Consider the following 12,794-nt stretch of genomic DNA (forward strand, 5'->3'; position numbering starts at 1 on the left):
TTGGGGGGAGGATGTCAGGGGGGGAGATGCTGAGGAGGATGGTGGAGGAGGTATAGAGGAAGCAGGGAGGAGGGAGAGGGGGAGCAGGGAGGGAGGGAGAGGAGGAGTAGGGAGTGGGGAAGTAGGAGGGCAACAGGGCAGGGAGTGTAGGAAAGGAGACAGGGAGGGAGGTGTAGGGGGGAGGAGTATGGAGAGGAGACAGGGAGTGTAGGGAGACAGGGAGGTGTAGGGAGGTGTAGGGAGAACAGGGAGGTGTAGGCGAGAACGGTGAGAGGGAGGTGTAGGGAGACAGGGAGGTGTAGGGAGACAGGAGGTGTAGGGAGACGGAGAGTGTAGGGATGACAGGGAGGCTGTAGGAGTGTAGGGTGTAGACAGGAGGTGTAGGGATTATTAACTCCAAGACAGAGGATGGTAGAAAAGATCATGGGGCCTGGTCACCAGTAGTACATTATATTAAGGAATAGTCTGCTATATAGGACCATGTCACCATAGTACATTACATAAGGAATAGATCTGCTATATAGGACCGATGTCTACCAGTAGTACCATTATATAAGGAATAGGCTCTGCATATAGGACCAGGTCCACAACAGTAGTAACATTATATAAGGAACTAGTCTGCAATTCTGTCTTTACTTCTCCCTCCCTACCCTTTTCTCCTTCCCTGCTCCTCTCTTCCTCCCTACTCCTCCCTCCCCTCCTCATGCCTTCCACTAAACCCACCCACTTCTACCCATCCTATGATGAAGGTATGGCGATGACGTGAGCAAAGCCATGGACACGGGCATCCAATCAGTGATCAACGTGGGCGTGGCCGCGTTCAACGTGGACAACTTGGGTATCAAGGGCGTCCTGAAGACTGCCGGCAAACAGACGGCTAAAGCTGTGGTCAAAGAGCCAAACAATACCACGCAGGTCACAGTCGGAGACCACAACCACACTGTCAACGGAGGACCAGCGGAGAAAGAGATGTGGGAGAGGAAGAAGGATGAGGAAGAGAAGAAATAGATGTCCTACTCATTTATGTGGCTCTTGTCTATTTGGCCCCTATATATTTTAGCCCCTATATCTTTTGGCCCCTCAGTGTGTTCATAGGCCCCTATATCTTCTGGCCCCTAGTGTGTTAATAGGCCCATATATATTTTGGCCCCTCAGTGTGTTTATAGGCCCCTATATCTTCTGGCCCCTCCGTGTGTTCCTAGGCCCCTATATCTTCTGGCCCCTCAGTGTGTTAATAGGCCCATATATATTTTGGCCCCTCAGTGTGTTAATAGGCCGTGATATATTTTATCCCCTCTCTTTGCTAATAGACTCGTATCTTTTGGCCCTCTGTGTTCATAGGCCCCTATATATTTTGGCCCCTCTGTGTTCATAGATCTGAATGGGGTAGATACTGTACATGTAAGAATCATGGTGATGGCTCCTCACTATCTCCAGTTTGCAAAAAAAGGAGCTTGCATCATATTGTTTTTAATCTATCCAGACCTTTCGCTGTAGGGTGAAGTTGCCCCTAAAAGCTGATCTTGGGTGCAGTTTTGTATCCTCCCCCTCTAATGGTTAAGGTTAAGGTTAGGATTGGGGTTAAGGTTAGGATTGGGGTTAAGGTTAGGATTGGGGTTAAGGTTAGGATTGGGGTTAAGGTTAGGATTGGGGTTAAGGTTAGGGTTAGGATTAGGGTTAAGGTTAGGATTGAGTGATGGGGAAGCTGGTCCTAGATTGTACATATGTGTGAAGTCCTTCAGTCCTTTCAGACATGGAACCTGTCCATTGTGTTCCATCTCACCTTACTGTATGTAGCCTACTTAACTGTTCATTCCTCTGAATGTTGGAGCCATATTAAATGAAGGATATGTTTCATAGAATGTGTAATATATAAATATTTGTATCTGTGCCAAAATATACCTCTGACGCTGTTGTTTATTTTCTCTGTGCGGTTTGTAATTAAACTGTATATTTTAATATTCAGTCGTTTGTTATGAAAGGATTTTCTGTAATGTATTTTTTGTTGTTGCTTCATGTCCTTGATTGTCAGATCAGATGGACCAGATAATAAATAATAATAATACTTATTTCACTGCGTTTATTTGAACCGAAACGCATGTAGGAGCCGCATACAAGCGTGACGTCGTTTTTCAAAACGCAGGTGACGCGCTACTCCTTCAGATGCTCTGAAATCAACTAACGACAAAACGTGCAGGACACGGCTGTCTCCATTGGCAACGAGGGGAACAAACTTTGAGTTGATGGCAACTTTGAGAAGAACAACATGGGAGATGCGGACTTCAGCAAATACGATTCAGCCCGTTTACAGGACGAATTGGCGCAGGAGAGAGAGATGAAGTAAGTGCAACGTGTATTGTAAGGGAATGTATTTATGAGGGATACCTAAAGAAAATAGGACCTCTGAAATAGAAATGGATGGCAAACCCTTCAGTAACGTATATTTTTACCCGAAACTCGCTGAACGCTTAAAAAAATGACCATCCCCTATACCCAAAATAATAATTTCAACAAAGTCGCTAGCAGAGAACCTGCTGTTTACCCTCACGCCTAGACTGCCGTCAAGTGAACCGACAATCACAAAATGCAGTCAAGCCATCCGCTCTTCAGTTTCCGCCTGAATATTTATGCGCGAAAACACTACACGGTAATGCGTGTTTTTCTGGAAACTGAGTCATATACACAGACTTTTTAAATGTATTTTATTTAACTAGGCAAGTCAGTTAAGAACAAATTCATATTTACAATGACGGCCTACCCCGGCCAAACCCTAACCCGGTTGTGATACAGCCTGGAATCGAACCAGGGTTTGGCTTCCTCAGTGCCTTAGACCGCTGCGCCACTCGGGAGGCCGTATAGAGACGATAGCTACAAATAATTCCAAGCAAACAGTTTGAAGCGACACTTATTCAATTAATCAGAATCAAAATCATACCAAATAGTTAATTTCATTTTCACGCCTTATCAAAAATGACTTTGATTTCACGGGTAGAATGTGCCTGCAGAGGCTGCGTTAGCCTAACAGTAGTTCTGTTTAGGACATGCTAAATTGTTTACAGTCATGACATACAAACACAGCAGACACACACACACGGCTTTACAGCCGGATCTACGTGAGCGTTATATGTGTTTTAGTAGATCGTTAATCCAGTGAGATGACCGTTGCTTCCTATATTATGCCATCTAAAAATATGGGTTAATACAATTGGTTATTCTATATTTCAGTGAACTTTTAAGTAGGCTAACTTAATACAATTTTAACACAGTGAACTTGGATGGTAAACATTTTGTCACGTCTGCCACTAGTACATCAATAATCTATTGTCTTTAACATTGCAAAGCATAAGTGTTGTGTATTCGCGCTGACAAATTCAGAACGGAAACTGAGGAGCAGATGTCGATGTCTTGACCGTGTATTGTGTTTTGCGACTGTCGGCTCACTTGACTGCTGTGAAAGGGTGAAAACATATCCATTATAATAAAAACACTGCATAACTCTATCATCTTATTTTTTTTCCTTTTTATGCAATGTGCAATACTACTCATGTTACCTGATTAGAGACTAGCATAATCTTTTTTAACAACACAACACGACAAGGAATGAGCTCACTCTGCAGCACCTGGGATGTTTTGATTTTTATACAGGTTATTGTTTTTTTTTTAAAGACAAAAGTCTTAAGTTTGGAACAGTGATATAGTTGTTTTATCAAATTGAGCGCAACAAATCCAGTTACAACTGAAGTATCTGGTCATCAATAAACTAGAGGAAAACTACAATCGTTTTTTTTTTGTCATTTGGAAAACTATCACTTTCTAATTTATTCTATTACAATCCATCGTATTGATTTTTCCAAAATAGATTTGTTTTCTGTGATGGAGGCATGTGAACCTGCTAGGCTAAACTAACACAATAGGCCTGTGAATCTGCTAGGCTAAACTAACACAATAGGCCTGTGAATCTGCTAGGCTAAACTAACACAATAGGCCTGTGAATCAGCTAGGCTAAACTAACACAATAGCCCTGTGAATCTGCTAGGCTAAACTAACACAATAGGCCTGTGATCTGCTAGGCTAAACTAAACAATAGGCCTGTGAATCCTTAGGGCTAAACTAACACAATGGCCTGTGAATCTGCTAGGCTAAACTAACACATTAGGCCTGTGAATCTGCTAGGCTAAACTAACACAATAGGCCTGTGAATCTGCTAGGCTAAACTAACACAATAGGCCTGTGAATCTGCTAGGCTAAACTAACACAATAGGCCTGTGAATTGCTAGGCTAAACTAACACAATAGGCCTGTGAATCTGCTAGGCTAAACTAACACAATAGGCCTGTGAATCTGCTAGGCTAAACTAACACAATAGGCCTGTGAATCAGCTAGGCTAAACTAACACAATAGGCCTGTGAATCTGCTAGGCTAAACTAACACAATAGGCCTGTGAATCTGCTAGCTAAAACTAACACAATAGGCTGTGAATCTGCTAGGCTAAACTAACACAATAGGCCTGTGAATCTGCTAGGCTAAACTAACACATAAGGCCTGTGAAATCTGCTAGGCTAAACTAACACAATAGGCCCTGTGAATCAGCTGGCTAAACTAACACATAGGCCTGTGAATCTGCTAGGCTAAACTAACACAATAGGCCTGTGAATCTGCTAGGCTAAACTAACACAATAGGCCTGTGAATCTGCTAGGCTAAACTAACACAATAGGCATGTGAATCTGCTAGGCTAAACTAACACAATAGGCCTGTGAATCTGCTAGGCTAAACTAACACAATAGGCCTGTGAATCAGCTAGGCTAAACTAACACAATATGGCCTGTGAATCTGCTAGGCTAAACTAACACAAATAGGCCGCTGGAATCTGCTAGGCTAAACTAACACAATAGGCCTGCATCTCCTGCATCTCCCCGGCATGATCCTCAAAGCAAAGACTAGCCAAACGGGATGTTTCTACAAAGTTCAGAGACACTGTAGAATGATTGTTTAGCCTAATAAGTTTTTTTTTAAAGTTTCATTATTATTCATTCAAGTATTTAAGGAACATTTTATCAAGTCTAAATGCGAAATGTATAGGCATGTTGTTGATATGTTGTTGATGTGTTGTTGATGTGTTGTTGTTGATGTGTTGTTGATTGTGTTTGTTGATATGTTGTTGATGTGTTGTTGATGTGTTGTTGATATGTTGTTGTTGATGTGTTGTTGATGTGTTGTTGATGTGTTGTTGTGATTGTGTGTTTGATGTGTTGTTGATTGTTGTTGTTGTTGATGTGTTTGTTGATGTGTTGTTTGATGTGTTGTTGATGTGTTGTTGATGTGTTGTTGTTGATGTGTTGTTGATGTGTTGTTTGATTGTTGTTGATGTGTTGTTGATATGTTGTTGTTGATATGTTGTTGTTGATATGTTGTTGTTGATGTGTTGTTGATGTGTTGTTGTGTGTTGTTGTTGATGTGTTGTTGATGTGTTGTTGTTGATGTGTTTGTGATGTGTTGTTTGATGTGTTGTTGTTGATGTGTTGTTGTTGATGTGTTGTTGATGTGTTGTTGATATGTTGTTGTTGATTGTGTTGTTGTTGTGTTGATGTGTTGTTGTTGTTGTTGTGTTGTTGATGTGTTTTGTTGTTGTGCTGAGCGCTCCTCCAAGCCTGTAGCATGTCTCAAATGCTTCACAATTTATTTCTTAAATGTCCTTGAAATAATAATAATTAGCCTAAATAATTATTCTACCTGCTTTCTCCTGACTTATTTAGAGTTAGTATGTTGTTTAATGGCCTGTTGAAATGTGGAACATCAATTTGATAGTGACAGAATCACACATGACTTCCCAAGCAAAGTCAAGTGCAGCCTCTGAATATCATGAGACAAACCAAGATATTCCCATATGCATCGGAGTCGTGTCTTTCCCCAGCATTTTACTGCATGTTTCTAGCGCAAGCATTGGGACTAAAGTGTCATTATGGATCACTTGATATAATCAGGTCCATACATTTGTTTTCAACATCTTAAGCTAACATTTTCTTTAGCGAAAGCCACAATACCCTCACAATAACCTCTCAATATACCTCACAATACCCCTCAATATACCCTCACATACCCCCTCTCAATATACCCTCACATACCACCTCAATATAACCCTCACAATACCCCCTCCATATACCCTCACATGCCCCCTAGTATACACTCACATACCCTCACAATACCCCCTCACATACCCTACACCCCCCTCAATGTACCCTCACAATTCCCCCTCACATACCCCCTCAATATACCTTCACATACCCCCTCAATATACCTCACATACCCCCTTAATTCGAGCCCTGGTTTTATCCTAACACGGCGAGTGTCACGACTTCCGCCGAAGTCGGTCCCTCTCCTTGTTCGGGTGGCGTTCGGCGGTCAACGTCACCGGCTTTCTAGCCATCGCCGATCACTTTTCATTTTCCATTTTTTTTGTCTTTGTTTTACACACCTGGTTTCAATCCCCCAATTACTTGTTCATTATTTAACCCTCTGTTCCCCCATGGTTGTTTGTGAGTGATTGTTTGTCTTGTATATGGTCCGTTATTGTGGGCTCGTAATATCAGTTTTCAACCCGAAAACCTGCCCCTCCGCCTGCCCTGCCCGGAAGCTGGGTCCGCGGTTTGTGGGGCCATTCAAGTCCTGAGGAGCTGAACGAGGTATGCTACAGTTACAGCTTCCCCCAGATTAACGTATTAATCCCTCATTCATGTGTCTCTCCTCATGCCGGTGGTGTGGCTGGTCCACTCGTATGCTGTTCGAGCCATCCTGGACTAGAGGCGTCGGGCGAGTCCTCGTGGAGTGGGAGGGGTACGGTCCGGAGGAGAGATGCTGGGTGCCGGTGGAGTACGTCTTGGACCCTTCGTTGCTGCGGGAGTTTCCACCGTCTCCACCCGGATCGCCCTGCGCCTCGTCCTCCGGGTCGTCCCCCGAGTTCGGCGTCGGCGTGCTGCTGGAGCCGCGCATCAAGGGTGGGGGGGGGGGGGGGGTGCTGTCACGACTTCCGCCGAAGTCGGTCCCTCTCCTTGTTCGGGCGGCGTTCGGCGGTCAACGTCACCGGCTTCTAGCCATCGCCGATCCACTTTTTCATTTTCCATTTGTTTTGTCTTTGTTTACCACACCTGGTTTCAATCCCCCAATTACTTGTTCATTATTTAACCCTCTGTTCCCCCATGGTTGTTTGTGAGTGATTGTTTGTCCTGTATATGGTCCGTTATTGTGGGCTCGTAATATTGTGTTGTAATTGGTAATACTTCAGTAAATACGTTGATTACTCATACCTGCTGTCCTGCGCTTGACTTATCTACACCAGCTACACACAGGATCGTTTACACCGAGCCCTTCACTGACACTGAGCTATTTAAGGGGTGCATGGTGATTGAAGGAATTGGCTGACAAAATCTATGGATAGTAGACTATAATTTTGTCTGTCGATCAGGTAGACCTACCTCTTAATTCTTGAAAAGGAAGAAATAGGCTCCAACACTACGCCTTCTTGTTGTTAGTAGCCTAAAGTCAAATTAAAATGAAGACTGTTTAAATGAATTAGGMCTTCTTGAATTAGCCTACATTCAGTACCCATGCACTCTCCATTTTCGCTGCTGCCGCTTCATAGTAATATAAGTAATGTAAATGACTTAAATATGGCTTATTGTGAGGTCAATAACTCTGATAAATAGCTTCATTATGGGCAACGAAACATTGTTTTTAATCAAATCATTTATAGCAGTAACAAGCTTACCTCCAGTCCTAGTCTTCTCTGCACTCTTCCTCTAAATCTGAACAGGACATCAGTAGGCCTGGTACACGTGTACAGATATAAAAAAAAATTGAGGGACAAATACATTTTATTTTCGTGAGGAAGCCTTTGACTCGCCTGCTGAAGTACCACCGTACACAGCACAGACATTGGTCAGACAGCACAAACAGATTTAAATTAGCAAGAGCAGGATTGGGAATGTCTATCCATTGCAGTGTGTAATGCAGTGTAGCCTAGTTTTATATACACCATCCCAGCAGCGCAAAACACTTGGAAAGAAAGTACAATTTCTTACAAATATAACTTTGCCCTGTCAATCAATCAATCAATCAAATGTATTTATAACGCCCTTTTTACATCAGCCGATGTCACAAAGTTCTGTACAGAAACCCAGCCTAAAACCCCAAAACAACAAGCAATGCAGATGTAGAAGCACGTATAAAACTAGGAAAAACTCCCTATGAAGGCCAGAACCTAGGAAGAAACCTAGAGAGGAACCAGGCTCTCCGTGCATCCTCTTGGTATATCCTAGGCTTGCAGCCTATAGTGAAAGGTTAAGGATCATTTGATAGCGACTACACAAGGCGTACTTGATATTGCGCGCCCAGCAGAGAATCAGGGATGAGGGGCAGCATCGGGCACAAATCAAGATACAATAAAGCAACTCATTCTCAATGACTGAGTAATATGACATTTTATCGATTGTAAATTACATGACTCTCTCCTGGAGTAAAACATAAATAAATACTAAACCCTCCCCCATGACTGAAATTGAAAAAGCATGACCCTCTCCCATTTTCCTCCGGGTCACACTTGTGTAAATATGGTAGTTATACTATCACCAGACTCACCTCCTTTCACACACAACCATTAAGACTCACCCTCCCTGTTCACACACACCATACAGCCTCACCCTCCCTGTTCCACACACAACCATACAGACTCACCTCCCTGTCTCACACACCCATCCAGACTCACCCTCCCTGTTCACACACACCATACAGACTCACCCTCTGTTCACACACACCATACAGACTCACCCTCTCCTGTTCACACCACCCATACAGACCCACCTCCCTGTTTCACACACCATACAGACTCACCCTCATGTTCACACACAACCATCAGACTCACACTCCCTGTTCACACGCACCATAACAGACTCACCTCCTGTTCACACACACCATACAGACTCCATCTCCCGTTCACACACACCATACAGGACTACACCTCCCTGTCCACACCACACCAGATCAGAATCACCCTCCCTGTTCACACACACCATACAGACTACTCTCCTGTCCACAGGACACACACCACCAACACAGACTCACCCTCCCTGTTCACCCACTATCAGACTCACTCTCCTGTCCACAGTGAACACACACACACAGACTCACCTCCTGTTCACACACTATACAGACTCACTCTCCCGTTCACACACACATACAGACTCACCCTCCCTGCCCACACACACCATAAGACTCACCCCTCCTGTTCTCCACACACCATACAGACTCACCCTCCCTGTCCACACACACCATACAGACTCACCCTCCCTGTTCACACACCATAGAGACTCACTCTCCCTGTCCACAGTGACACACACACCACACAGACTCACCCTCCTGTTCACACATCACTACCAGATCACTCTCCTGTTCACACACACCATACAGACTCACCCTCCCTGTTCACACACACACATACAGACTCACCCTCCCTGTTGTCCACACACATACAAGACTCACTCTCACCTGTCACCACACAACATACAGACTCACTCTCCTGTCCACCACACACCATACAGACTCACCTCCTGTCCACACACACAATACAGACTCACCCCCCTGTTCACACACACATACAGAGCTCACTCTCCCTGTCCACACAACATACGACTCACCCTCCTGTTCACACACACCATACAGACTCACCCTCCTGTTCACCACACACCATACAGACTCCAACTCCTCCTGTCCACACACACCATACAGACTCACTCTCCTTCCCCAATAGTCCACACAAACCATACAGACTCACCTCCCTGTCCACACACACCATACAGACTCACCCTCCCTGTCCACACACAATACAGACTCACCCTCCTGTTCACACACACCATACAGACTCACCCTCCCTGTTCACACACACAATACAGACTCACCCTCCCTGTTCACACACACCAATACAGACTCACCCTCCTGTTCACACACACCATACAGACTCACCCTCCCTGTTCACAACCACAATCCATACAGACTCACCCTCCCTGTTCACACACGACATACAGATCACCCTCAACACCCATACAGACCCCCCCCTCCACCACATACAGACACCCTCCCTCGTCCCACACACACCATACAGACTCACCCTCCCTGTTCACACACACCATACAGACTCACCCTCCCTGTTCAACACACACCATACAGACTCACCCTCCCTGTTCACACACACCATACAGACTCACCCTCCCTGTTCACACACACTACCAGCTCACCCTCCCTGTTCACCACACCACAGACTCACCCTCCTGCCCACACCACCATACAGACTCACCCTCCCTGTCCAACACACCATACAGACTCACCCTCCCTGTTCACACACACCATACAGACTCACCCTCCCTGTTCACACACACCATACAGACTCACCCTCCCTGTTCACACACACCATACAGACTCACCCTCCCTGTTCACACACCACACAGACTCACCCTCCCTGTTCACACACAACATACAGACTACTCTCCTGTCCAACACACCATACAGACTCACTCTCCCTGTCCACACAACCATACAGACTCACTCTCCCTGTCCACACACACAACAGACTACCCCCGCACACACACCATACAGACTCACCCGCTCCCTGTTCACACACACCATACAGACTACCTCCCTGTTCCACACACACACAGACTCACCCTCCCTGTTCACACACACCATACAGACTCACTCTCCTGTTCACACACACCATACAGACTCACCCTCCCTGTTCACACACACCATAAGCAGACTCACCCTCCTGCCCACACACACCATACAGACTCACCCTCCCTGTTCACACACACCACATACAGACTCACCCTCCCTGTCCACACACACCATACAGACTCACCCTCCCTGTTCACACCACACCATACAGACTCACCCTCCCTGTTCACACACACCATACAGACTCACCCTCCCTGTTCACACACCACCATACAGACTCACCCTCCCTGTTCACACACACATACAGACTCACCCTCCTGTTCCACACACACCATACAGACTCACCCTCCCTTTTCACACACACCATAACAGACTCACCCTCCTGTTCACACGACACACCATACAGACTCACCCTCCCTGTTCACACACACCTACAGACTCACCCTCCCTGTTCACACACGCACCACAACAGACTCACCCTCCCTGTTCTCACACACCATACAGACTCACCCTCCCTGTCCACACACACCATACAGACTCACCCTCCCTGTCCCACACCATACAGACTCACCCTCCCTGTTCACACACCACCATACAGACTCACCCTCCCTGTCCACACACACCATACAGACTCACCTCCCTGTCACACACACCATACAGACTCACCCTCCCTGCCCACACACACCATACAGACTCACCTCCCTGTCCACACACACCATACAGACTCACCCTCCCTGTTCACACACCACCATACAGACTCACCCTCCCTGTCCACACACACCATACAGACTCACCCTCCCTGTTCACAACACACCATACAGACTCACCCTCCTGTCCACACACACCATACAGACTCACCCTCCTGTCCACACCCACACCAATACAGACTCACCCTCCCTGTCCTACAACACACCATACAGACTCACCCTCCTGTCCACACACACCATACAGACTACACCCCTGCACACACATACAACTCACTCCCTGTTCAACACACCATCAGACTACCTCCCTGTCCCACACACCATACAGACTCACCCTCAAGGTTCACACTGTTTTAGGCTCTCCTCCAACTCTGTTCATGGTGCTCCTCAGATCACACACAGACTCCTGCAGCATCTCTCTACAGGCAGGAGGAAACGAAGAGAGAGAGAGAGAGAGAGTAATTATATTATTATATATAATTCAATACAAAGAATTTGAAATATAAAAGATGAAGAAAAAATCAAATATTTATTGGGTGAAAAGCAAAATGTGCAGTTTTGGCAGCCAAATATGTGTCCTCCTGCCCAACCTGAGGGACAGCCAGTGAAAAGTGCAAAGTAATGTTGATAATATTTCCCATTTAGCTTAGTTTTGTTTTGTCTTCTCAGTCATGTTGACACTGGTCTACTACCATTGCTTTAATGTATTGTTGTTCTGATTAATATTGTTGTTGTAGCTGTTATTAATGGTATACCCATGTCCACTATACTATTATTATTGCTGTTGGTCCCACCATTTATTTATATATAAATATATATATATTTTGTATATATAACATATATATTTGATTTTTTTTTTTCGATATGTATACTTTGACAATGTAAGTAATAATGAACTTGCCATGTCAATAAAGTCAATTGAATTGAATTGAATTGAATTGAGAGAGAGTGAGAGTGAGAGTGAGAGTGAGAGTGAGAGTGAGAGTGAGAGTGAGAGTGAGAGTGAGAGAGAGAGAGAGAGAGAGAGAGGAGAGAGAGAGAGAGGAGAGAGAGAGAGAGAGAGAGAGAGAGAGAGAGAGAGAGAGAGAGAGAGAGAGAGAGAGAGAGGAGAGGAGAGAGAGATGGGACATTTAATGTGGATTGGTGATAGTTAATACAATATTTACACAAGTGTGACCCGGAGGAAAATGGGAGAGGGTCATGCTTTTCAATTCAGGTCATGGGGGAGGTTTAGTATTTATTTGTTTACTCCAGGAGAGAGTCATGTATTTACATCGATAAAATGTCATATTTCAGTCATTGAGAATGAGTTGCTTTTTGTATCTTGATTTGTGCGATGCTGCCCCTCCCTGTTCTCTGTGGGCGCGCAAT

At 45.0% G+C, this 12,794-nt stretch overlaps 1 protein-coding gene across 1 annotated transcript in view; it reads left to right on the top strand.

Moving 5' to 3' along the window:
• sparta (spartin a) overlaps window positions 1–2,040 on the top strand; it is a 17,511-nt gene extending 15,471 nt beyond the window's left edge. Inside the window, exons 4-5 of the mRNA XM_024140227.2 lie at window positions 750–1,120; window positions 1,228–2,040. Coding sequence (XP_023995995.2) covers window positions 750–1,008 — 259 coding nt within the window. The 3' untranslated portion in view covers window positions 1,009–1,120; window positions 1,228–2,040. The remainder of the gene's footprint in view (window positions 1–749; window positions 1,121–1,227) is intronic.
• The last annotated feature ends 10,754 nt before the right edge of the window (window positions 2,041–12,794 follow it).

The sequence above is a fragment of the Salvelinus sp. IW2-2015 genome, unplaced genomic scaffold (assembly GCF_002910315.2).
Source record: "Salvelinus sp. IW2-2015 unplaced genomic scaffold, ASM291031v2 Un_scaffold2057, whole genome shotgun sequence".
NCBI classification, from domain to species: Eukaryota; Metazoa; Chordata; class Actinopteri; order Salmoniformes; family Salmonidae; genus Salvelinus; species Salvelinus sp. IW2-2015.